The 27,664-nt window shown below is 32.7% G+C and overlaps 2 protein-coding genes across 32 annotated transcripts; both read right to left on the bottom strand.

Annotated features, from left to right (window-relative positions):
- Positions 1 to 7,379: 7,379 nt before the first annotated feature.
- On the bottom strand, positions 7,380 to 13,048 carry LOC112275097 (carotenoid 9,10(9',10')-cleavage dioxygenase). 30 transcript variants are annotated; one of them, XM_024505111.3, is made up of 17 exons: positions 13,017 to 13,048; positions 12,842 to 12,852; positions 12,301 to 12,758; positions 11,872 to 12,180; positions 11,573 to 11,643; positions 11,286 to 11,300; positions 10,838 to 10,949; positions 10,569 to 10,668; positions 10,368 to 10,430; positions 10,051 to 10,161; positions 9,649 to 9,839; positions 9,334 to 9,469; positions 8,982 to 9,099; positions 8,659 to 8,760; positions 8,128 to 8,379; positions 7,815 to 7,926; positions 7,380 to 7,632 (listed from the first exon to the last, which is right to left on the bottom strand). In XM_024505111.3, the coding sequence occupies exons 4-17, from the start codon at positions 12,079 to 12,081 to the stop codon at positions 7,609 to 7,611; spliced, it is 1,617 nt and encodes a 538-aa protein (XP_024360879.1). In that variant the 5' UTR covers positions 12,082 to 12,180; positions 12,301 to 12,758; positions 12,842 to 12,852; positions 13,017 to 13,048; the 3' UTR covers positions 7,380 to 7,608. The 30 variants fall into 30 exon arrangements, with proteins under 30 accessions (XP_024360879.1, XP_024360877.1, XP_090102255.1 ...); XM_024505109.3 differs by lacking the exon at positions 12,842 to 12,852 and having other exon boundaries at positions 12,654 to 12,758; XM_090246129.1 differs by lacking the exon at positions 12,842 to 12,852 and having other exon boundaries at positions 11,221 to 11,300; positions 12,654 to 12,758.
- Positions 13,049 to 16,654: 3,606 nt separating this feature from the next.
- On the bottom strand, positions 16,655 to 21,597 carry LOC112275359 (uncharacterized). 2 transcript variants are annotated; one of them, XM_024505680.3, is made up of 14 exons: positions 21,036 to 21,597; positions 20,471 to 20,533; positions 20,251 to 20,341; positions 19,921 to 20,088; positions 19,656 to 19,732; positions 19,192 to 19,293; positions 18,899 to 18,973; positions 18,626 to 18,717; positions 18,283 to 18,331; positions 18,036 to 18,149; positions 17,790 to 17,876; positions 17,364 to 17,468; positions 16,978 to 17,112; positions 16,655 to 16,857 (listed from the first exon to the last, which is right to left on the bottom strand). In XM_024505680.3, the coding sequence occupies exons 1-14, from the start codon at positions 21,324 to 21,326 to the stop codon at positions 16,765 to 16,767; spliced, it is 1,542 nt and encodes a 513-aa protein (XP_024361448.1). In that variant the 5' UTR covers positions 21,327 to 21,597; the 3' UTR covers positions 16,655 to 16,764. The 2 variants fall into 2 exon arrangements, with proteins under 2 accessions (XP_024361448.1, XP_024361447.1); XM_024505679.3 differs by having other exon boundaries at positions 19,192 to 19,329.
- Between the last annotated feature and the right edge of the window lie 6,067 nt (positions 21,598 to 27,664).

The following is a 27,664-nucleotide window of genomic DNA, read 5'->3' on the forward strand; positions in this document are numbered from 1 at the left end:
CAAAAAATTTAAAAATTTATACTAAAATATAAAATATTTATTTTTGTAGTTTTTCTGGAATTTTAATATAATAATATGGATAAAATAAATTATATACTTATATATATATATATATATATATATATATAAATAAAAATTTAAATGATATCATTCACTTAAAGAATTTTAAATATTAACATATTATCTATATATATATATATATATTAAAGAAAATATTAAAATGACTCAAATTTTTACTAAATTGATCTACATCAATGCCCTTGTCTCTATTCTCCCCATTTCTAGTTATCACCCATGTTATTCCTATTTCTATTTGTCACTCTTATTTCAATGTTTTTAGCTGTCACAGCTATTCTTCCATTCCTAACCCTTGTCTGCAACCCCAACCTTATAGCCTTTATCCTCATTTTGATAATGTCAATGCATAGAATTCATAGACTGATCTTGTACAAACCGAGCTCAAAGTTTAAGGTGGCTTAGTAAAGCTTCAAAGTTTGGATCTTGCAATTGAATTAGAGCATGCTAATTGTAAGGAATGTCATAAAGTGAGACAAAATGAAATTATGGAGAAAATCAAGGCAGAAGAATGCAAGTACTTACTTGCAAGTTACAGCATTCTTCATGTTCACTTTTAGACGATCATTTTAAGAATAGATGAAATGAATGCTTCTTATAAGTGGTGTGCTCTGATTCAATTACAAGACCCAAATTATGAAGCTTTGTTGAGCTGTGTTAAACTTTGAGCGGAGTGTATATAAGACCAGTCTATGAATTTGATGTAGTGATGTCACCAAAACAAGGATGGGGGGGCTAGGAGGTTGGAACTGTGGACAAGAGTTGGAGGCGGATTGAGAATGGAGGGAACAACGGCAACAGCTGAGAACAAGGAAACGAGGGTGACGGCTAGGAACAAAAACAATGAGAACAGAGGTTGAAGGAGCAATGATGTAAGTCAATTTAGTAAGCATTTTGATTGCTTCAAATCCTTGTTGTCTTTGATAATGTTATTTATTTTATTTATTTTTTTTTAAAAAAAAAACAGAATATTATTTGATGTGAATACATATAAAAAAAGAATTTGCCAAAATTTGAGTGGTTGTAGAAGAAAAAATCCTATTTATTTGTAAAAATAAAGATATTGACCAACTCATAAGTATATACATGTTTGTTTGTTTGTTTGTTTGTTTTTTTTTTCAATTAGTGATATTCAATTTTGATATTCTAAAAAATTATCTACTTCAATTACATTGTTTGAAGAAATGTAAAAGTTATTCAAACATGCACAAGACCAAGGTTTATATTAGAAATACTTGTGTGAAATTACAATGTTAACTAATTTTTCTTGTGCAATCAAATCTCCAAATATAAATGAATTAAGAGCATGTAAAAAAATATAAAATTTCCAAATATGTTTCATGACCTTGAACTTACAAAGATGCATATCCAACCATTGTGATTATGATATGACTTAAACAAACCACCACTTGTAAGATTCTCAATGGTTAAAACAAACTCTGTCAAGAAGCAAACATGGTCTTTCAACACTTTTGCAATCAACCATCATTTCCAATTCCTAAGTTGTCTTGTGAAGCACTGGCAGACCAACTTATTCTTGAAGCAATTTTATAAATTTTCTAATATTTTAACTTCTTGTATTTTACAGTTAAAAACGAAGAAGGAAAAAAAAAAACAAACAAACAAACAAACAAACAAACAAAAAACAAAAAACAAAATAAAACAAGTGTCTTCTTCAAAAATATATCTTACTAACAAATAATACTTTCCTTAAGAGTAATCTGTAAGGGCAACAATCAAATCTTTTTCTTCTTAAAAAAATAAAACCTCATTTAGAAGCATTGATCTCTACTCTCATCTCAAATAAGGGGGGGGGGGGGGGTCTGAGCAAAGCAAGGACAGGCCATCCCCATCAACCAAGTTAAGTTCCCACTGCTGGAAAAGGAGGCAATGATACATCAACATAGCCAAGGGTCACAGTCTGTTGTGGGTACACCATGCAAAGAGGCCTTTGTTTAATGGAGCCCCCTCCCCCCTGAATTGAAATGACTGTGATGGCATGCCTGCCAATGGGCTCTATCTCCATTTGCTGTGCCATCAAGCCCTTTCCCACTGTCTTATAATTGTTATTGCTGCCTGGTACACCCCCACACTCTCTCTCACTCTCTCTCTCACTCACACTCACTCTCACTCACTATGGGCTTTAACCCCCCCCCCCTCCCCCATCAAGTAAGTGTGTGTGTGTTGTCTAGTTGGTTCATAGCCCCCATGCCACATAGATGCCATGAATTGCTTGAAAACTTAGTAATCTCCCCCCCTTTACCTTGGTGGACTTGGCTTCCTTCAAGGATGCAGAATTGTCCCATCCCATTGTGTGTATGTCCCCTGGTGTGTGTGTGTGTGTATATATATGCCTTCAACAAAGCACACCAAGAGGGTGAGTGAGATTGTTGTTGTTGTTCAAGTGTGGTGGTCATAAACAAGAGTGGAGAAGGATGATTTGGCACCAACTCATCCTATTCCCACAAGAGGGCCCTACTTGAGCCCATGGCCAACACTCATGGGCACTTGGGGATTCATTATTGGAAATGACAATGTGTGAGTGGTGGAGGTAGATGCAACCTCAGATTGTGAAAGATGGGATATTTGGATTTTTTATTTATTTATTTATTTATTTATTTGTCTTCAATAATTTTGAAATGCAATTCATTTAGTGGTTAAGAATTAGGCTTCCCTCATTTTCACTTCTATACTTGCTCTTTCACCAACTTGCTCTTTCACTTAGAATGCTTTTGAGATCACAATGAGCCATTATGTATTGCCAACATATGTATTGGAAAAATGTATTGGTACTTTATCCTAGAACATTAGAGTAAAACATTTCCATATGAATCATTTTTTGTTCCAACACAGAATTGTCTTACTGGGTATTTCATGGAACTTAAAATTTTAAAAACTGCATTTCTGTCTTCTTCTTAAAATTTGTGAAACAATCATTAATATATATATATATATATATATATAAGTCCCCAAATCTTTATTGTATTCACATTGTATTCAAATGTTTTGTTGCTTCTTGCAGCATCTTTAATAAATAAATAAATCTGTAATTCTTTATTGCAACATTAATTACATCTTCATGGACAATGAATTGCTCATTCTTTTATTATGAAAAGAATTCAAATTCTTGTATAAAATCTTGATGATTTTATGTCATAAGTTTAGGAATTAATTGATTATATTAATTTTTAAATAAAAAGTTAAGGAGAAAAATCATATAAATTTGTGTTAATTTTTTTTAAAAAAATCTGTCCAGAAAATAAATAAATAAATAAAACATAATCAAATACTCAATCTTGCATGGTATATTGAGTTATCTATTTAAAAATTAATTGGTGACATAAATCTTTAAAAAGACTAGTTTTGAAATTTTAAAATAGTTTTGAAATTTTAAAATAGTTTTGAAAGATGTATTAGTATATATTAATTTTCTTTTATTGTAAATAATGCTTTTAGATGCTTTTGGTATTTATTCGTGATTCTTCTTTAAGTATTTGAATTCATTGTTTTTTATCTTATATTTATATTATTTCTAAATACCCTCTTAAATATTAGATGCATCACTCTAATTTTAATTTGTAAATATGTAAATAATTAATGGATAAAAAACATATAAATAAAATCCTACAATAATTTTTAAAATTTTAATTGCAATTAACAATATCTATCTATTTACATACATACATACATACATACATACGGATTTTATATTTTTGTAAATTTTGTGTTTGAAAATATTTTTCATAAAATTACATATTATAAAATCTGATGTAAGTCTTCTTTTCTGTGGTTTTCATGTTGTAATATACATTATACGTTATCATTTAGATTGATGCATATTTAAAATTACAATACTAATCAAAAAATATTTGGTACTTCTTTATGTATATATGTTCTAAATACATGTATTATAGTTTCTGTAGTTGCAATATGCTTTGAATAATTGTAATTTTTAGTTTTATCATTGATATCTTTAATTATTCTTGATATAGTACATTATTTTAAAACAAAACTTGTGAATATACTTTCTTACATATATAAGAGAAAAAACTTCAATATCAACATGGTATTTTTGTTTTTATTTCTTAAGTTTCATTAAAAAATAGAAAATAAAAAAATACTAATTTACTAATAATATTAGAAGTCTTTCTATTACTTCTTCAACAATAAATTAGATAACCATATTCATCTTTTATTTTGGATCGATAATAATGTTTCATTTTTTTTTTATTTTATTATTTTTTTTTTTTAAATTTTTTTACAACTTCTATGTTTCATACAAAGTATTGGCATTGAATCAAAGCTTTGGTTCTGATTATCTATTAGGAATTTTCTTTTATTGTTCTAAATTTATCTAGATAGAAAAAACATTGAGTAATTTTTGATGAATCCTAAAGTAGTTTAATTACATTGTGTTCTTTTTTAATATATAAAAGTTAAAAATAACTCTTTCCCCTAAATTATTAGTAAATTTTTACAAAATTACACACATAATTTACACATATAATTTTAAAAAATTGAATTTTATTTTCAAATTTGATTTTAAATCTTTTTTCAGCTTTATTTAAGATTTTTTATTTTTATTTTTATATTTATTCATTACAGTGATGAAGTTTTAAAATATCAATACCTATTTTATTTTATTTTATTTTTTGCTAATACAATTTTTTTAAAATTTTTGATTTATTTTATTAGAATAAGTTGCTCTATTGCCCATCCAATACAATGCTCTATAATATTTACATTGCTTATTTGTATTTCTAACATATTGGTGTCTTTCAAGTTTTTAGACTCTATTATATTTCATCTTTTTTGTATTAAATTAATTTTCTCCTTGACCAAATGCTTATTTTTTTTGGACACATTATTCTGTTATTTCACATATTCTTCTTCTTAATTAAGAAATCATTTAATTTTCTATTTGCATCTCTCTATACACTAATTTGCCTAATTACTTCAAGTACTTGTTATTGACATTATACAAATATGTGTTGATTAGATTGTAATTTTTGTTCATCTTGATAAAACATCAAAAAATGAATATTAAATATAAAAGGTATAAATTTATAAAGTAATTATAAATTCTTTTAAACGTACTTTTTTAAAATTATATGCATCAATAATAAATATTTATCTAGAATCATTTTCATAAATTCAATTAACAAATATTTGTTGGTTGAGACCTTCAATTAGTGAAAATTTAGAGTATATATATACTAGTAATAATAATAATATCAATTTACACAAGACTACTGTTAAATCTATCTTTTAATGTGCCTAAGTATGTCACAATAAAGCAAAGTTCACAAGAATAAAGAAAACTTATATAGAATTAAAAATTACAAATTCATGTGTAAGGTTCACATTTAAAACATCTCAATTTGACCACTTTATATTTAACATCATACATGTAAATGTGCTTTATTGTTAGAAAATGAAAAATAATTCTGAAGTAAATGAAACATGATATAAGGAGAAAATAAAATAAAATAAATAAATTACAACAACCTTATTTACGATTGCAAAATTTGAACAAAGAGACATCAAATACTTTGTAAAAGTTTAAAAAGAAGCATTTTTATTCCTAAAATTAAAAAATTATATGTTTTATTATAGCATAGAAAACAATGTTCTTCTATAAGATTATAACACTTATTTTCATGAGTATCTCATAAAACTAGGATGTAACAACAGGTGCTTGCTTTATGGATTTTAATGCTTAGTATAATATTCAATGAACATTATTAATTCAAGGGAGATCACAAAGAAATTCAAGGAAAAATTTGTAATTTTTTATAGTGATCTTATCTTTAAGAAGATTTATAAAGTGATATTCAAAAATCAAGTAATTTGAATTTTTTTATATTGGTGTTTAAACCACAATAGAAATTTTTCTAAATTCTAGCAATGATCATTTTAAATAAAGAAAAAATTAAATTAAACCCAATCTATATAGGAAAACAATAATAAAAATTAAAATACACTTCTACACAACAATATTTTCTAAGATCTATCTTCTATCTCATATATTGTAGGCTTAGCTTTCTATTTGGTATTAATATTAGATTAAGGACATGTTCAATATAAATACTGTAGCTTGAGATTCAAAATAGTGATCCTAATGAATAATCATATAAAAACTATGCAACTCACTACAAAATGATAGATTAGATGAAACATCAAAAATACATTCATGTATCTCTCAAATATGTTAATTTTTTTTTTTGGAATCTATTATAACAAAAACAAGCTAGTAGCACAACTAAATCGACCAAAATATCATAAATACTGCACTAAAATAAGTAATTGCCAATTCAATGGAAAAAATTAAGATAAATAAAAAAATATACATAAAGTCAAGTGTTGTTTGACTAGGCCCAATTAAACTGCATTATAGCTTGGTTAAAGCTCTAGATAAAACAAAAAATAACAAATTTCTATGATTTATGTAATTTATAAAGTTATTTTTTTCATTAGAAACACTGTCTATGTTAATACTATCTAAAGGATTTTATTTATTTATTTATTTCTCTATATATACTTATAAAATGTCCTATCCATTAAAACTCCACTTGAAATGCTTAGAGTCTCATGTTCAACTCTTCTAAACCATTACTTCAAGTATTGTATTTTCCAATATGATGGCCTGTTTCTGTCTAAAACTCTATCCCATTCCAACTTATTATACAAATATATACTACTTGAGTAATGATAATATATTTTCAAAACTTCTAACTATCATTTCCCGACAATAATTAATTCAAAGAATACCAGATTTTTTTTAAAAGCAATAATGTGATTAAATAAATAAATAAAATCTTGTTGGGTGCATTCTAGTTACTACAATGTGCAGCACCATCAAACATCCTATGTAATCACAACATCACCAAGTCAAGTTCATCAATATGAACTGGTTGACTTCATGGAAGTTGACATCCGTAACAGCTGGGACTTGTAAAGCTCTGATCGTTTATCTCTCTCGGTAAATACTGTAAAAATTTACATCCTGACTGGCTCAACAAATGTGCACGTGGAGCTTCCTTTTGACAAAATCGTAGGAGAATTTCTGTGAAATTATTGGCATTTGCATGAAATTCAAATTCAAGGTTAGAATGCGAGAAGATTTTATGAATATAGAATAAAGGTGACCTGCTTTTTACGGTATGCCTGTAATGAGTTAAAACTTATACTATCATGAGCAGGCACATGTCATAACGCAGACAACGGCAAGAACTCACGAAAGGGTTCGGAAGGGCTCACAGAACAGGGATTTTCCACAATGGAAGTGAAAAAGTTCCAATTGGTATCAGCAAAACAACTGCTTTATACAGATACAGTACAAAAAAAGTAGCATTTTCGGTACATTAGTCACCAGTTAACATTCACAGCAATCCTACAACTATGGTACTACAGGAACAAGGCACCCTCTGCAAATTCAACTACTAGATACACTATGTAAGAAGCAAAGACCACCCTGCCGGGCCATGAGCCTTCATAAAAGGCTTCTGGAATTTTCCACCCAATGTCCGAGTTTCAGCTTTGGTTTTTCAGTTGTTCCTGTGATCACAAAAACAACCCAGGTAGTGAGTGCTCGTGAACTTGTGTCTACCAGTCTGCACAACTAAGATTGCAAATAAAGCTTATTCTATCCACATTAATAAACAGCTTACAGCGGCCTGCTAATCATCCCATGAAGTAGAAACTACGGGATAGATGGGCAAGGAATGCGAAAAATCCACCTCAGTGACGAAGAATGCATGAAATCCGTAAGGGACTCTCGTTGGCATGCTTACAACCGCTACTGGATCAGCCGCCATTGCCTTGGCATCAATTATTACAACCTCCGATTTACTGTCCAGCCAATATTGATCATCAGACTCAGTGTTACCATCACAATTTGTATCGAAACATCTAGTGCGAGTGAGGAACGAAAACGTCACGAGAAGCTCATTGAAAATGTCATCTGTGATTCAAGGATAGGCCATTTTCCATTTCTACGTGATGCGAGAACAAGCTTATCGTTTCAGAAATTAGAGGTGGTTAGTATCGTACTCCTTGATCTCATCGTGCACGAAGACAATTAAATATCCGTCGTCTTCCGGTCCATCCCTTCCGGGGTTGCGAGGCACGAAAATAGCTTCTCCACCGAACCTCCCGGGTCCATACAGAAATACACCTTCAATGTCGCCTCCTTCTTCGAGAGACTTGGGGTTCACCTCTGGTTCTTTCAATAGGTCGAACTTTCCGACTCCTACCATTTTAGACTCTTTGTCCATAATGGCTCCATACATATATTGAGTTTTCCTGCACATAGAAATTGAGCGAGCACCAATTAGTGGAAATCCGGAAGCAGATTCGAGAATTGCCGAGTAACTACGTCTCATGCAACAGACACGAGCTCTGTCAGATTCACAGCAGATGCATGACTACTACAGTGATGCAGGAGTTCCTTTCAAACCTAAAGTATACAAGCTATATATATCATCAGATTGAAAGCGATGGCCACGTAGAATTTTATATATACATATTGCGAACATACACCCGCGTTAGCCAGCCTAAGTAGCCTGGGCTTGAATCAAGTACCTTCCCATATACTCCTCGTTGACCCTTGGAAAATCCACCACCAGAACTGAGAGCTGTTTCTGTCTCACCTCACCAGTCTTAAGGTTGATCCTAAACTCAAACCTACAACAGAAAACAGGGAATGACTCAAAACATGAGGAGAACCTAGCAGCACCTTAAAAAAATTACAAAGATACCAGTTACACGACCATACACAAAATCATGTGAAACAGTAACCATAAATTCTGGACAATACAAAAAAAATGAAGGGGCTCAAGAGCGATGACAATACGAGAGAGAGCGAGCGAGAGAGAGAGAGAATTGAGGATAAAAGAGGCGCTCACAATTTAGGTTGAGAAATGCGTTCATTTTCTTTGAATCCGTCTGCTGCCGTCGTTAGGTTTATTTCTTCCATTCGACAAGAATGCAAGACAATTTCATCGCCTTCCTCCCAAGCGTTCGCTGGTGGTGAAAAGAAACCAAGGTTGTCAATAAACCAGTACAGGAAGAGAGTGAAGCAATGCAGTCAACGTTGGATCATGAAACAATCCGAAGTTATGGTGTGATGCCCAGGTTTATACAAATTATGTATCATGTGAAAGGGAAATTTGCGGACGATAGACAGGTTCAGAGAGATGCCTAATAAAGGTTCAATTCGAATCAAAAGGGATAGTTTAGAGCTTCATAAATGCGAACCGTTGTGAAATATGAAACACACGGGAATGGTGAACCAGCGAAGCTGACTCTCGTTAGTGGCGTATCTAGGAAGTACTCCCAACCGAGCTTCTTTGGTTTCGTCGAACTTGATAAAGAAGTTTCCTTTCATCATACTCTGTATAATAAAAACAGAAACGAACAACGAAACGAAGGATTGGTGAATAGAATATTTGCCATCAGTATGATGGATCACGTGTGCTTTGATTTCAGTCGTCAAAGAAGTCCAAATATAGGATATTGAAAGCATTACGAACTTGTTTTTATGCAAAAGTGATATTTGGTAAGGAGACATACTTCGCCGTCCATCAGGAGGGGAAGATCCATAAAGATTGCATAATTTTCCGTGATGGCAAAGTCATGCATCATGACAATCTGAGGCAAGTGTATGCAAACGGGGTCCTGCATAATTCCATCTTTGGATATCACACGATAGGTAATTTGTGGGGGGGATTTGTCGATCTCATATCCAAAAGTGAACATCTCTCCTGCACAGGAGATTTGATTAGTTTTATTATGATCTTACCATTCTTTACTCACAATGTAGGGTGGTGAACAAGTACCAGAATGTCCGACAAAGAAGAGCACATAATTCTTAAATGCTGCTCCAGAGGGGAACTAAACAATTCCTCAAACAACAGCGGCGGATAATAGATACGCTTAAAATTGCTTCGAGGCCAGAGGGAGCCAAGGACTCACCGGTGATAGGATCCACTTTGGGATGGGCAGTGAAGGGGTGCTGCAATTTGCCTCCATAGTCAACACGACCCAGTGTCTCAAGGTCGCCATCTTCTAACACTCTCATTGCATCTGAATCACAAATTCATAGAGGTCAAGGTTGGCACATTAGTTATACAACAGAATAAATAAATAAAATAAATTAATTAATTAAAAAATGATACACTCAGAATCTCTGAAATTAGCAGATTTGAGAAAACTCGAAGTTCTGCTACCGTGAACATCTCGAATAGCAAATTTAAAGCATGATTAGTGTTCAAACATGATAGGAAGCTTACAAGGTTTGTCGCCTTCGTTCAGTGCCAGGAGCTTCTTGTTGTGATATATGAGTGCCGTATTGCCTGCAAAACAAGGAGACCAATGAGAATTCGACTTGCACTGCCAGCATACAAAGATAGCTTGCGGAATAACTGAACTTCTGCCTCTGGCGAATTTATTTTCATAAACAGACGATCTGGAGAAAGAGTCAGAATGTCCACCTGTTCCTGCACCCCGAGAGAGGTCAATGACCCCAAGCCTGGCACGGAGTTTATGGAGCCGAATGTACAGCATACCTTTCGGTCCCCTCAAATCTCCCATCTGCAAGACGCGAGAAGCAATGGATAAGAACGAAGCTGAAGAGTTTTCAGGTAGGTACAACCAACAGGGAGACAGCGTCGTAACAATTCTATAGTGCACCATAGAGTCTGTTTCTCTGTCAAAAGAAAAAGCAATGTTACAACGTACAGTACACAGAAAGACGACCTACCTTAAGAAACTTGGCTGCCCCATATTTTTCTTCTTGTTGGAGTCGGCTAGTTTTCACATACCGAGAAACGTAAGTGGCGTTTCCATCCTTAATCTTCAGTCCATGTATCATTCTGCCACATACATCAGCCAAATGATCAACCCTGGATTGTCATGCGCCGTCAAATTCTTTCTGGTTTCGAATACTGAAGGTGGTCCCACCGTGACTCCTTCAGTAGCCTTTGACGCACCATATGCTGAACTCCAGCACTACCTCCCTTGTTACAAGTTAAACACATATTCTAGACCTCTTTCCACTATGCATTATTGTAATTTATGACCAAAATCCTAACAGGAAAAATACATATTATTATATTGGTATCAGTAAAAGTCGCGGTAGCCTGCCTATTGCCAAAAAACAAACACTTCTTCAACAAACAAACTAAGAGTTTAGCACACCGAATACGCACCCATCTCCATCAAACCTGCACTGACATCAAGAGGACCGTATCAGAAAACCATGTGGGCAATAAACGACCGAAGAGATCCTTGAATTCAAGCATAATCAATCACAACAAATCAACCTTCGAAACAGAGGCCAGAACTTGCGCTGCTCTGATCTAGTCTTACAATCCCGCAACTTGCTATAAGTATTCCGAAGACGTTATCCAAAAAAGAATAATTCGTTCAAAATGTGGCAATAGCATGCTCGAAAAGACCAAGCCAAAATAGTTGCAGGTTCGCAACAAGGAAATACCAATGATATGAAGCAACTGGCTGGAATTTGGGATTTGGACCAACCCGCAAAAATTCTCCATTCATACATTCCTGTCAACCGATCGAATAATATAGTCACAATATTAATTCACTTTCCATTTCACACAGGAAGAGCCAGAAGTACAAAATCCATCCTCGTCAACAGCAGTTTTCCACAGTGGAATAGAAAGACAAAGTTTCAGACTTATTTGTTTTGTGAACGCATGCTCAGATAAGAGGAGTGCGTAGACAAGAAACTTTACATCCCGGATATTGCTGGAGACGTAGATAGGCGCTTACAGGGATGGTACCGACAACGTGAAGATTGGTTGCAGGGTCATGCTCATCAGCTGGAGCATAGTTATTTTTAATCCAGTAATTTGTCTTTTTGCTGTTATAATCATCAAAAAACCACAAAATGCCCCTCTCAATATAGTCGCAAAACTTATCCGCCCAGGGTAAAGGCTTTGTAGACTTTCGGGAATCCTCCATAATAATTTTCGATGCCATATTACTTGCAGGTGTTCAGATGGTGTGTTTGCTGTAAGGGTTTGTGATGCAAAACCAGCCCAGAAGACTTGAAAATCTCTAGCGACCGTGCAGACGAACCTGTAACACGTGACAGAAACTAGATTCAAATTACCATTCTTGGATGTCAAGTAGCGTTCCCGCCAATCCACTAAACCTCCATTCCTGAATGCAAGATGAGTAATATAGCAAAGCAACAACCTTCACAAGCCTCGCACTTCAGCATGTGTGAAACTGCCCCTCCATTTCACAAACTAATCCACTTTACACACACTCTGAAAAACTTTTCCTACAACAAACGCCCGTCATCTGCACACTGGCACTCTCACGCCAAACCATCGAACACCGCAAGAACAGAATTCAAAAGCTACAAACGAACAACCTACACAGAAACCAGCAAAGCACAGATCCACCCATTTGCAATCTTGCATGTTTTGCACCGCATTCCGAAACACTCTTCCACTCACTCGATAACAACTAGACACAAGACATTTATTTTTTTGAAAAATCCGATGTGACAGGCTACCCACTCCACTAATCACTCCCCATCTAACCTCAAATCTTCACGAAGCATTCACAGCAACAGTACACTAATACGTCCTCCACACACTCCCCCAAACTGAGTCCGCAACAGCTTCAGGGCTCCCACCACCAACAATCTACAGCAACAACAACAACAACTGAGCTGAGTTGGGGCGACAGCAACAGTGATAACACAACTGAGTCTCGAGCAGTTCGCCACCTTGGTTGCGTCTACAGTGATCCAACATGAGAAACCGTCAGTACAAATGATAAGGGAATCAAGAGACCCCCCATTTTTCGAACCAGGCTCTCAGATTACAATAGCATGTGGAGGGGAAGGGCTCTACGAGACAGAGCCTGTAACTGTTCACCGAGTGTAAGTGAAAGATGCCCACCCTCTCTTCCTCCCGCTCTCCTGGTGTTGCAGGATTGCCAACTTAGCTCATGGATTGCATTGCGTGGATTGTTTGTAGCCTTTCTGTCCACAACGTGTGGGGATGTGGGCGGACATCGACGCCTACCGTATCCTGCTCCTCGTTTCTTTCTTTGTTTGTTTTCTTTCTTTCATCTTCCCGGACAGAAAGATTGTGTTCACTGATCAGCCTGTGCTACTTGTGAATAGCATTTTGCATGCTTTTTTCTGCAATTTTCCTTTTTTGTGTTTCTGCTTACTGTTGCATGCTCTTTGCTGATTACTCTTACTCATTGATTTTTTTTAGTCTTTGTGAGAATTATAGAAATATTCTCATTCTTTGTGTGAATCGTGAATGGATGCTGATGGATTTTAGTTTTTGAAATTCGGTTTGTGGTTTAGCTTTTCCTTATTGGGTTTTTGTTATCGTACAGTATAAAGAAAATAAAATAAAATTGTGATCTATTAATATTAATTTTTTAAATTTTTTTTTACCGTAAGATCTGAAATTTCTTAAAATGATTTCATTCTTACAACAATTTGTGACTATACTGTCATTTTTAATGATTATTATTATTATCATTAATTCTTTTCCACTTGCTAATTTGTTTAATGTTGTGAATGTGGTTTTATTTGTATTCAAAGTGTGTGATAATTTTATTTTCTTCCATGATGTAGGTGACATTGGTGGTGTCACTACTTTATCATTTGTTAACTACAATGATGCCAAAGGTTTTGTATTGTGATTCAAAGGTAAATTGCAAAAACATGACTTTTTTTTTATATACTTCTAAATGAAAAAAGTGAGCTAGGATATGTAAAAGTATAAGTGAGCTAGGATCTCTAAAATTGAATTTTGAAGGTTAAATTTAATTTTTAAGGTATAAGTGAGCTAGGATCTCTAAAATTGAATTTTGAAGGTTAAATTTAATTTTTAAGGTATAAGTGAGCTAGGATCTCTAAAATTGAATTTTGAAGGTTAAATTTAATTTTTAAGGTATAAGTGAGCTAGGATCTCTAAAATTGAATTTTGAAGGTTAAATTTAATTTTTAAGGTATAAGTGAGCTAGGATCTCTAAAATTGAATTTTGAAGGTTAAATTTAATTTTTAAGGTATAAGTGAGCTAGGATCTCTAAAATTGAATTTTGAAGGTTAAATTTAATTTTTAAGGTATAAGTGAGCTAGGATCTCTAAAATTGAATTTTGAAGGTTAATGAGGGCTTCTTAGATTTTGAACAATTTGCTAGTTAGATTGCAGTGATTTCATTGTGTTCTAATAGTTGACTAATATTTCTATATATTTGACTAATTTTAAAACAAAATTAATGATTCAACAATAAGATATTAAAACTATAAGTTTTACTATAAGGTTGGAGATGAAGGACAATTCATATATAAACAAATTAGGAGCATTTTTTGCCAATCTTTATATTAGATTCTCTTCAAATTTTGTATGCTTGTTTTCAATTAGTAATTTGAATTGTGTAGAAATTTTAAATCGAGATCAAAAATTAATGTAATAGTTATGGTGGTTTGAAATTTTTTGTAGTATTTACTTAAGATTTAACTAGGATTTGTCACAATTTGCTTGAAATTTGAATAGGATTTTAAGGATTTTCTTAGGATTCTATTAGGATTTGGTTAGGATTTAATTGAGATTTATTTATAATTTATTTGTAATTTCTTGAGAATTTCTACTACTAATCCAACCATAGTTTTTGCTTCTGTGACCACAACATGCCACTCACTTGATACATGGTCTCCCACAATTTTTAATTTTTGATGTAGTACCAATAAAAGTAATAATGATGGAGAATATCTAATCTAACATTCTCACTTTTCTTAAATAATTTCATTCATCTTAACCAAAATTTAAAGCACTATAAAATTTAGGAATTGTTAAATCAACCCATTCTTTTACTAAATCAATCCATTCTTTTACTAAATCAATCCATCATGCAACAATTGGCATGATCATCACACATTTCATTTTTTACAATCATGTTTTACAAGTGTGCTTTTGGGTTTAATGGAGGTGCTTTGTGTGCTCTACTTTTGTATCTTTGCTTGATTGAATTGCAGAACAGAATCAAGGCGGAATCAATGGCTACTCCCCCCCCCCCCTGGGGATGTTCAGAGAGAGAGAGCGAGCCAGAGACAGACAGAGACGCTCGGATTGTGAATTTTAAAAGCAACTATCAAGAAATCCGCGTTGGATAGCCCTGCCGCTGTAATCTCGGGATGGTCATTCTACTCATATTCTGGTTTATAGGATATAATCTTTTCTTTGGGATATTTCAGTGATATTCGGAATATTTCGGATACCGCAACATCGACGGCAATGTTTCGAGCGTATTGCTTCCGATATTGTAGCTCCTGATAAGGTTTTGAATGTATAGACCTTTCTAGAAGAGGGGTTAATTTATACGAGGGGTTGTGCTTCCGGTGGGTGAGGCAGTGGCTTCTGGTCTCCAATGCTTTGTTTCCACTTGTTTGCGCAGGTTGAGATGTGTCAAGCATGCCGCAGATTATGCTTTGGAATGTGGCTGTGGCTGGAGGAAGACCGGAGTACGGTTCCCGAGGGTCAACACTAAGATTGGGAGGATGGGCATGTGAAATCGCTGCCAATCTGTAATTTAGTAGTGTTTTTTTTTTTTTTTTTTTTTGGAGGAATACAACTCGTACAGTATATTATGAATTGAAAATAAATTAACTATCTATTGACAACCACAAAAAAGTTAAATAGAAAAAAAAAATGATTCCTCAACACGTGAAAAACGGCACAAGAAATATCGTAAAGATATTGGAACGATTACTGGGTTTTTGAACAAAAATGTAAAAATAATCAGAGTTTCTTTACTGCGTTGGAGAAAGAAACAAACAAAAAGAGAATTCACAGAATAGTACAATTTTTATTTCACTTGTTTTTTATCTCACACATTTTTCTTTCATTTTGGACAATTCATTAAAATACTTATTTATTTAAATTATTGGTTTAAAAATAAGATTTTAAAATTTAAAATTTAGTTAAACATAAAATCACAAACATTTAATTTTAACTTAACTAAAAATCAACAATTGTAATTTATTAAGATGATGGTAATTATGTATAAAGAATATTAAATCAATCCACTTAAATCTTAAATAGATCCACCACCTCATTTTGCGGTATGAAAGAATGCCATGCTATTTTTTGGCCAAACCCAATTCCTTTGCAATGGAGGATTATCAAACATAAGTGACTTGTTATTAATTCAAGCAAACAACTTTAGGCATCATCTGGTTAGTAAGATCAAAATTGCAAGTGTGATTACTTCAATTTTATAATTCAATGATAGATCTCCCTTAGCTCAGTAATTGGTCCCACCGAGTGAGACTTTGTTTTTATTTTGAGACGAATTGAGCCGTCTCTCGTTTTAACTATAAATTAATGTACATAAGAGCCTCTACCCATCTTGCTAGTAATGAAAATGCTACACAGATGCTTTCAGGACTTTGAATTCGAGATTTCACCACAGTCGACTCAACTAATCATAAAGCATTGGTCGATCAGCCACCCAATTTAAGTGTACTCGAAGTTTGGAAAATAAAAACAGGAAACGAACCATGAGATCATAACATTTGAACAAATACCAGCAAGCAGTTTGAAAATTGAAGGAAAAGATTTTAATACATGCGTCTTATGTTCCATGCATTTTAAACATGCCAGAACCTTAAGTATTGATATAGCTTACTTCTTAAACATATTATCAAAAAACTTCTTAGGAGCCGAAGCCACTTGCTCCACCATGTCAAACATCTCATTTATGTCTGCATTTGGGTCCTGTACACACAATCAAGCAGTTATGGCAGTCTCCCCATGATTATCCTTATGTTTACTCCATTTCCTTGGATTGGAACACAAGGTGAACCGAACTCACAAACGTGCACATGTGAAGCTTACCTTGAGACCACCGCTTTTGGTAGGGATGCCACGAATTGGAGCTAACCGGTTACGCAGAGCAGTCATGGTGCTTGTTAAGATTTTTTTCTCACAGAGTCGTAGTTGTGCAGCAACTCTCTCCCTTTGACTGATTTTCTGTTGAACATAGGTTTCGATCAGCGCCAAATGTTAATGATAGTCCTGCACGTAAGTATGAAGAGTCCAGCCGCTTTACAAGAAAAAGAAATTCTGCAAACCGCTTACTGTATAGGCTTAACTTGTCCTGTGAATTCAGGATATTAAATAGGTTCTGGGCAATGTTCCTCTCAACTACCAAGACCTGCTCGAAAGATTTCTAGCCATATGAAAAGTGAGACAGGTAATTGAGAACCATTGAGTATTCTGACCTTGTTCTTAAGCAAACGAATCTCATCGTCCACACCCCCTTCATAATTACCCAGTTTTGTACGGCATTCACCCATGAGAAGCTGCAAGCATTCATATTCATTTGCCTGCAAACAAAACACATTTGATGTTTGACAATCATAATTTTACCAGGTATCTTCAGGCCAGTTAAAAGCAACACATTACCCAGATCTATGCAAACCGTTCCGTTGTGACATTGTATTCCTACTCTTCATTATTTCAAGCATGAAATACAAGTCAAACTTTGACGAACACGAAGTACGTGTATTTACAAGTTTTGTTCAGAGCAAGGACAATACAATCTGCATCACTAAAGAAACCTCACTGCATGCATCAGTAAGGATAAAACCAAACTATGATATCCGTCTTATGTAAATATTCAGTCGCAGGAAAGAGGAATGATGTACCTGATCAAGCATAATGTCTTTGTCGAAAACAATCTTAGGGAAGAGAGCTGGATCTTGTAATCTCGACAGCCTCATATACGTCAATAACTGTACAAAACCTCACTCTACGCGTCATTAAAGATGTCACTGAATCCACTGTCCCTCGATTTCGAAATTATTACAGATCAGAGGCGATAGCTGAAGCTTACAGAGAGGTCTACTAGAAATAAAACTTAAAATCATCATAACTACAATTACCAAACTGACCTGAGTCGGAAATCGATCCAGATACAGTGGAAAAGTTTGGGGCGAATCTAACATAGCTTGCTGCAATATCTGCTGTTTCAAAACCAGTAACCGATCTCCATCGACTAAACCAACCTGCCAAAAGGGTGTCGTAGATCAACAACCACGAGTTCAGAAAGTCAAAGATCTTCGATGAAGCTCAAACGCTTTTGATAGGCATCTAGAGTTCTTAACATGTTAGTGCGCATAGCTAAGTATCCAATGATACCTCAAGATCAAGGTAATCCATCGCGTTGTTCTCATCGACAAAGCCATACCTGCAACCAGAATTAGTGTTGGTTGCTATTAGAATCCAAGGTGGCAAGAACTTGTAAGCATGAGAAATCACTTTAAATTGGTTAATATGCAGCAGAGTAGTGTCCAAGCGAATATAGGAAAATAATAAAAGTAAAAAGGACGGAAAAGATGATAACGATGATGACGGTGATACGGTAGTTCGGCTCCGCAAATGCACTAAAAAAATAAGCTGGTTCGAGCTCTGAAATCAAACATGTTCTAATATGACATAGGACACTTAGGTTTCAACAAATATTCACGAATTTCAGGCTTACGTAATCAGTAAATCAGCATTCGAGCGTTCTCGTCCATACGATGTAAACACTTGCTCTCCTTCCTTATAATTTCGGTCGACTGGGAATACTACCTGCCAGGCCAATAGTATTACCTTCACACATTAACACATAACCTACTTATGCCAGATACATACAAATAAGTTAGACGCTGAACAGTTTTGCTATTCCGACTAGTCTCTTGATAAGTCTGAGATATTTATCGTTGTTTGCTTCCACCTCAAATGCAAGTTGAGAGAGTATTCAAAAGATTACCGCCTGATCCTCCATACTATAGTCTAAATACGCCTGACTGTCGGCTCGATGGTTTAACGCATCAGCATAGGGTACCTGCTCCCACAAGGTTGTTGAACAACTAATCGTTAATGAACGAATGATTAAAACCATTGCTTAAAAGGAAACAATAAATTGAACAAGTCGGATAACGTCCTTTCCTATTGAGACGGGTAGAACATACATAAATTGTAATTAAATAATGCGAGGTCAATCACAAGTATATCATAATGCGAACTACACAGGGCATTCAGAACTCGGAGGAAGTCACTAACCAAAGCGAAAAGATCAGCCGACGGTAAATATACAGCTCGAGACAGGATAACTGAAAATGCGGACTTGAAGGCTTCCAGTGAAAAGTACTCTTGAGGGAATGCCTGGTTTGAATTGGAGAAGCAGAAAACAAGCACACGCTGCGTTGAATACACAAGAAAATGACTGCAACATAGATTTCGTTTTTATGAACAATTACACTGAAAATAACGCAGCCGAGCAGAACAGCAAATGAAAATTAATATTTAGGTGCTCAATGGCTCTGTTAATAGAATATATGTTATGTAAATATATACATAGACTGCAAGAAATATGTCTGCAACACAATAAACACCGAGGGAGTCTGATATATCAAAGTACTATGATTCATTAGTTTCCTACATTAGATAAATTTGGAATATTCAATAAGTGTTCAATGTGACCACGATGTGCCCAAGTTGAAGAAGTGACCACGCAAATAAAGTACCTGAGGGTCTTTGGTAAAGTATGATTGTAAATCTTCGTATTCCCCTTCCAGTGCAGCACTACGTTGCTGCACCTCCTCTGCACAAGAATTCAACGCGCAAGAGCATATTTCAAATTTCATGGTGGCGCTAGAAAAGAAAAATAAGGCAGATAGGAATTAAATGAAAGTCCTAATTACAGCCTTTGAGTATATTCATATTATACGCCTTTCAAGACTAAACATGCGATCATCAATATTCGCACAAAAAGCTGGTGTCTGAGAGTACCTAGAGCAGGGGAGCCCTTAAGCAGTTTCTGCTGTTCCTCTGCAGTCCATAAGATAGGACTTAAGGTGGTCGACGGGAAGGTTTGAAGATAAGGATACCATACAGACTTTTCACCTAGGGAACGTTCATACATAAGCCAGAGGGTAAGGCCTATCACGTCGCCCCTGCCTGTCCAGGAGATTCTCAAATCAGCCCTACGATATTAAAAACAGAAAGTCTGCTCTAAGTAAATAAAAGAAAACAATATTTGCCACAAAAAAAATGTTCTAAATAAGCACCAGCCTGGCACTCAAAGTTTTCAGTAGTATCAAACGTATAAAGTGGATGTACCTGCAGCAGGAGCAGCAACTACAGGGTGGTTGACAACATCCACCCCAGTAACTGTGTAGTTCTCAGGAATTTTTAACGCGACTTCCCCTTCCTGGCACGATGACCATCCCAAACACTATGAGTTTAAACTTGTTTTACAATCCAGTTTCTGCATGAACTGCATTCTAGATCGCAATAAACTACTTTTTGGGGAGACTGTGAATTCACCCAGCAGAAATACCTTGAAGTCCCGCCCTGCAGCTAAACCGACACCCTCCTCTCCAAAACCTGTCAGTATCACGTCCTGTGTGATGGAAACCACAAACTTATCATACATTGTTATCCACTAATCTGAATTTAGAAAAACGTCCAGCACAGTAACTTCAACTTCTGTTTTGATGTTGCGACCTAAAATTCTCTCTCCAGTCTGAGTAACAATTAGATATTACATAGAGATTCATTGATCGGCACTTCACACTGCCCACAGATTAAGTCTATCAGTTCATTGGGCACAACGTTTATGATTGGCAATGCAAAGGGGAGACAACAAACTAGACGCAAGCAGAATAGAAAAATATAATTTTGAGGCACTCCTCCCCTAGACTTCAAAAGATGTACGGTGATTTAAAACCGCCAAGACTTAAAACGGTGTAATCACACATGTAGAAAATAAAATTTATAATTTTCATCTAAACCTGAAGAAAGAAGCATTTTTGAAGATTATCAATAATTTCCAAAACCGATGGCCAACATATAACAATTCCACTCACTATCTAAGCCACGGAATCGGGGTGTACACAACGCACCTGAGTTGGAAAGCCTTGCTTCGAGAGCCACTCCGACAGCTGATGCAACGCCATGGATTGCATGCTGTTCCCAGACATACTACACCGCGCCACTCCTCGTAGTCCCCTCCTCCCTTCATTCCACACAGTACGACTCCCCAGCATTTTAAGCCTAGCTCCATTAACACCCCTCCCATTGCAAGAAGACGAGCAAACTTTCAGCACACCATTCTTGGTTGGGAATCCCGAGCAAGGCCTCAACAAACCCCAATTCGTGGGGATGGAGCATGTATTCCCTACCACACACTCCATCAATGCAACCTATTCTTCAACCCAAGAGCCTCCCTCAGTCTTTCAGTCCACAATCTTCACTCGCCTTCTGACAATTACCCTAAACCTCGCAACAACCTTCAAACTTCCAACAAAGACGCAAAACACTTCACAGCGATTACTGACTATCTATCTCCTGTTTGTTCGACCACCAAAGAATCCAAGCCCAGCTGAGAAATCTTCCGAGAGCTGAGCTGCATGAAGATTCGTTCATTAGAAATCACAATTCAATTGAGGAGAATCAGAAGCAGTAATTCAAGCAATTGAGCTTGCTCAATCTATCTTCACCAGTTTCAGACCCCCAAACGAAGAATGACTTCGTCTTCCTGTTGGACGATCGTCTGATCCTCATAGGAAGAATGAAGTATCGTCGGCTCTAGGGGACGAAAATCAGATAACAATCCAGGAGTGGGAGATTGGCGCCAAACTTCGCGAAACTCGACGATATCTGTCGAAATCCCAAGATTTCACACTTTTCGTCTGTTGCGTCCGTTTCAGGGAAATCGTAAAGCCACACGTTGCAACAAACCCTTGAATTGAATGAGAAATAAGATAGATCAGTGCATGGATGGAGTTATGTGGCACAGAAGTCTTGGTTTCAACACACACACACATATGTATATATATATATATATATATATATTCATACAGATATAAATCAAATTGAAATAAATTAAAATAAATTAGAATTTAAAACTATATGCACTTAAGTTTTTATAACATGTTTTAATCTTGATCTAAATAATTTATATAGACTATATCATATAAGATTTAATAAACCATACTTTTATTTACTTTGATACTAAAATCACAAACTATATAAATATTATTTTTTGTAAAATTCTTGGCACAAAAAAATAATAAAACAATTGTTAACTAATACCTAAGAATATAAATCTCAAGCATTGTATTAATTATTTAGAAAAAATATTAGAATAGAATTTTATTATATGTAAATATAGATTATGTATACATGTGACATTTTTTTATAAGTCTATATATTTTGATACAAAACAACAGATGGTAAAGATACATAAAAGTAGGTGATTTTGTTAATGTCTTAATAGAAAGCTCTTTAAAAGCTTTATAAACATGGATTTGACTTTACATGTGTTTATATATAATTAATAGGTTGAAAACTTAGCCAATAAGTTAGCAACATGTCATACATGTTAGAAATTCCTCTTACAAGCTATATATGTATTTTACAAATTAGACATGTATTGGATGACTTATAGAATGTTGTCACATAGCTCTTTAGTTAGATAATATATATGTAAGCAAAGTAACGCCTTTCTCACTCTTGTCAATGTTTTTCTTTTGTTTTCATTTTAGTTTTAAGACTTTGATCTTATTTGTCTATAGCCATTATAGTTTCTTGTAATATATATATATATATATTTATATATTATATAATTTTAAAATTATTTTATTTATCTTATTGGAAGTTTTTGTCTTTGATATATTGAAAAGAATACAATTACAATATCAAAACTTTATTTTTTTTCATCAAATATAGACTATCCATTTTTTTTTAGATAAAACATGAATTTATTAAAAGTTGTGGAGTATTCACTTATAAATTGTTATCATTTGTAAAATTTCTTTTATTTTTGATCCTTTTCTATTGCTTATTCCATGTAAAATTAAATATCTTTTTTTTCTATTGTACTATCATGCAAAAGCTTATTAAAATAAAGATTTTAATATTACAAATTGCAAGAGCAGCTAACAAAATTAATGTTTGTATTGTATGAATTCAATTTACTATTACAATAAAGAACAAGATTGATTGGAAGTAATGATGCGTAGATGGGTGGAATTACTCTAACATCTATACTAAATATATTACTTCTATAATAGAATACTATTTAAGTACCACTATAAGTGTTAGAGATCTAAAAATTGCTTTATATAAGATGTTTGATGGTATAAGATGAAAGTTTTGAAGATTTATTTATGAATTATAAATAGTAATTAAGCTTTAACTTCAAAGTTATTTAACTCCTAAATTATAAGTGAAGTTTATTAAAACATAATTTTCATGTTTTGCTATATCATGGTTTTTATCTTTTCTTAAATAAAATGATTTAATATTAATTAATCTAGAGGCTTTTATGACAAATTTTTGATGCATGTATATAAAATATGATATAATTTATGTTACAACAAACAAGATTTGTCTTTAACATTAATACAATTGCTCAGTATCATAATGTGCTTTATAATTTTAATAACTTGCAACTAATATCAAGTAAAATGATGCTACACTTATCAACCAATGTTTTTATGGATTTCAATATGAAGTCTTGTCTTTGTTTTATAATAGATGTTTGCTTGGAACCTAAAATATTATAAAGCCTCTACTTTATTAGATTCAATAGTTACAACTTATATTTTAGATGAATACTTTATTAAAAAATATACAATATTTTTAATAAAAAAAACTAAGTCTTTTTATGTAGAAGTCATAGATAGTTTTTATTTTTTTCATTTATTTAAGATATTGTTTATAAAACTATTTTTATAAATAAAGTGAAAAATCATAATAACTTAGTAATATTTAATATTATTATATTTACTTTGAATCCATTTATTTTAAATATATTGCATGACCTTGTCAAGATTTTTATTCAATTTTACTGATAAATTTGGAAAACAACAAGGTTTCTTGTATGCCTATCTAAATAATCTTATCTTGTACAAAAAAAAAGATGTAGCTTATGATCAACAATAAAAAAAATTATTTAGAATGTCTCATCATCCCTTGAAATAGAGTAGTTTGTTTTTAAATTTGAACTTAGAAGTATCATGAAACTTAGAAGAAATATTCTTGATATCATAAACAAGAAGATGAGAGGACATACTTGATTGAATTTGCTTAATAAAGGTTGAATCAACAATTAATATTGATTTTATTGCTTGAAGGTGAAATTATTTTGTCTTCAAGAAAATTATTCTTTATTAATTAAAAGAAGTATTTTTTTCTTTTGGTGCAAGATAAGAATGTCTAGAAAGGACGTCCAAAACATCTTATTGTTTTTTGGATTGATAAGTGATCTTGAAATCAAATCTAAATAAAAACATGCTCCAACAAACTTGGTGATAATTTAAAACATGTGTTTACATCAAATACTCAAGGTTCTTATGATCTATATATAAGTTGATTGGATTCAAAGTACCTTCTAAATAATGACGTCATTCTTAAAATGAATCTATAATTTCAAAGAGCTCTTTGTTATGGATCTCATAATTAATCTCGACTATTGAAATTTTTTTGGAATGAAAAGCTATTGGATGAAGTTTGTTATTTGCTTCCATTTTTGATAATATTGCACCCAAAGCAAAGTCTCATACATCTATTTCCATAAAAAATATCTTAAAAAAGTCGACATGATATAAGATTGGTACAAAAATAAATTTCTTTTTTAAAGCATCAAACAATGCTTTGGCTTCTTTAATCCACTCAAATTTTTCTTTATTAGTAAAATTTGTAAGTGGAGCTTCAACTTGAGAAATGTTTTTGATGAAGATTCAATAGTAATTGACAAAGCCCAAAAAACATTGCACATCCTTTATTGTTCTTGAAATCTTCCAATCTATGATAATTTGGACCTTCTTTGGATCCATCATTAGTTCTTCATTGGAAATGATGTATCCTAGGAAGCCAACTTGAGTAATATAGAATACAAATTTTTTTTAACTTTACATATAATCTTGCATCTTTAAGTTTTTATAATACACAATGAACATGAATTTCAATCTCTTTTGTGTTCTTAGAGTAGATTAAGATGCCATTCAAATAAAAGACAATAAAATCATTAAGAAATTCATGAAAGACATCATTCATTAGACATTATCCTTTGATCTATACCAAAATTGATTGATAAGGGCTTTGTAATTTTAGTAGATGTTGCAAGCGAGGTTTTGAAATTTAGCAATATATATGGTAGCTAATTGTGATTCTTGCCATAAAGATAAGAACTTGGTCTTTGCTACTTTTTCTTGATCACTTTTTCCGAATGTGGCTATAAACACTTCTAAGAATGAATTAAAATCATAAAGGAGTCACAAATCCTTTTCTATTAAAGGTGCAAACTAAGAGAGAACACTTCCTAATAGAAGTGCACCTAAAAATCTGACTTGTGTAAATCCATCCAAGTATTGAAAAGGATACAACCTTAGATAAAGCTTGACTTGTTGCAAATTTTCTTGAAATTTTGATCTTGTTCCATCAAACTTCTTAGGCATACTAATCCTTGTCTCCATCATACTTGTAGGAGCAAAACTTCTTAAATTTGGTTGTAAAGTTGATTTACTTGCTTCTTTCAATTGCAAAATTTCTTGATGTAGAAGGCTAATTGAGTGATTTTAAATGCCATAGTGAAGTCAAAAATACAAAAATATTTATTTTTTTATTAGTAGAAAATAGGAAGACCAACAGTTAGCAAATATGAACTTTTTTCATAGGTGTAAACATAGTACTTCCATGATTCATATTAGAATTATATAAAATTTTTATTTTTAGAATATTGACAAATTCATGAAGATCTACAATAGTTATAAATTTATTTCCACTTCCGCTAAGAGTAGCATCCATAATCTTTCTTTCTATAGATAATTCAAAAAAAATTAAAAAGTTAAATTAGAGGAGGATAATCCACAACCTCTAATATCAAATAAAAATTTCTACAAAGAGGGATAATCTACTTTCTTTAAGAAAAAGATTAGTATTAAAAAATAATATTTTTTGTTTAAAGGTAGGTAGTATACAACCTTCAAAATACAACAATAGAAGTAGGATAATCCATTCATTTCTAAAACAAGACAAAAATAATAAATTAGCATTCTTATCAAACTGATAAGGACATAAATCTCAAAGAAAGAAATCTCCAATATACTCTTATGATATTAAAAAGAAATAAAAAGTTACTCAAAGATGATATATTATTGAACTAGAATGGCTATTACCAAAGTTAAAAAGATTAGAAAGACTTAAAATAAGACTAAGGATTAGAAAAGCATTGACAAGAATAAAGAAGGCTTCACTTTAATTTTCATATATACTCTTAACTAGAAGTTATATGACAATGTCCTATAGGACTTCTAAAACATGTTGACTTTATAAGACACACATCTTAACTTGCAAAACAAGTTTTTTATATGTGCCCCACATAATTAGCTTATTTTGCAAGCTATCAATACTTAGTTAGTTTGTTGATTAAGTTTCTAACTTACCAATCAACTACAAATACATTTAAAGTCAAAGCAGTGTCTATGAAGCTTTTAGAAAGCTTTTTTAGAATGTATTATGAAATTAACTTACTTTTATTTACTTTTATTTACTTCTACTTAATCATATGGATATTTACTAGAATACTTATATATATCCATCACAATTAGTAATAGTTTGGATGTATTAGACTTATATATTTTTATTTGATTAATAGAATTTTGGATCAAATTATAAGAAAAAATTAAAGTTATAAGAAATCCAATATATTTGAAGATTATATTTTTTTTAATAATAATAATCTTAAAATAATTCGATTAAAAGGAGATCTAATTATATTAAATATTATTAAATTATTATATCTATTAATTGCTACATCTAAATAAATAATTTCATATGTTATATTTTCAAAAGATAACAAATGATCATTTATTATTTTTACATATACAAGTTTGGTTTCTTTAATTAAAGCTACTTTCTATTTTTTTACAAATTCTTGATCTATTAAACAAGCTAAGGCTCTTAAATCTAATAAAAAAAATACTATATGATTTTTAGGTTCTAAATATATATTTATTATAAAATAAGATGAAGGACTTGAGAAGAAAAAAGATCTTTAGTAGATGTTGCAGATGATTGCAACAACATAATCTCTATTGCAGCTAAAGAAACTCATTTTCCAACACATTATCTTCTTTTGCAACCATGTTGTATATTTTATAATTATATTGCTTCTTTGGACAATATTAAGTAATGTGCTTAGCTTCTCTACAATATAGGCATAAATTCTCTTGATAATGTTGAATTTTTTTATACTCAATAATAATTTTAAAATATAATATACCAATTTACATTGATTTCGGCCTTAATGAATAAGTTTCTAAAAACTTAAGAGTTTCAGTCATTATTTGACTTTTTTTTCTCTATCAATATTTTTGTTCTTGATGCCTTTTAAATTTTTAGTTGTTGCATGTAGTGGCTTAAGTATTAAATTGTTCTAATGAATCTACTCTATGCATTGTCAAGAATAATTTTTTGACATTAATTTTCAACTCAAATTTTTTTGACAAGGACTTTGTCATTCTAA

The sequence above is a fragment of the Physcomitrium patens genome, chromosome 22, assembly GCF_059467195.1.
Source record: "Physcomitrium patens ecotype Gransden chromosome 22, ASM5946719v1, whole genome shotgun sequence".
NCBI lineage: Eukaryota > Viridiplantae > Streptophyta > Bryopsida > Funariales > Funariaceae > Physcomitrium > Physcomitrium patens.

Coding starts and splice junctions, on each gene's coding strand:
- LOC112275097 (XM_024505115.3), bottom strand. CDS start 12,081: ATGGCATCGAAAATTATTATGGAGGATTCCCGAAAGTCTACAAAGCCT. Junction 10,669..10,837: donor GGGCAGCCAAGTTTCTTAAG/GTAGGTCGTCTT, acceptor CGCGTCTTGCAG/ATGGGAGATTTGAGGGGACC. Junction 8,761..8,981: donor CGCATTTCTCAACCTAAATT/GTGAGCGCCTCT, acceptor TTTCTGTTGTAG/GTTTGAGTTTAGGATCAACC.
- LOC112275359 (XM_024505679.3), bottom strand. CDS start 21,326: ATGGAGTGTGTGGTAGGGAATACATGCTCCATCCCCACGAATTGGGGT. Junction 20,089..20,250: donor AGTTGCTGCTCCTGCTGCAG/GTACATCCACTT, acceptor TCTCCTGGACAG/GCAGGGGCGACGTGATAGGC. Junction 17,877..18,035: donor TGGATCGATTTCCGACTCAG/GTCAGTTTGGTA, acceptor GGTTTTGTACAG/TTATTGACGTATATGAGGCT.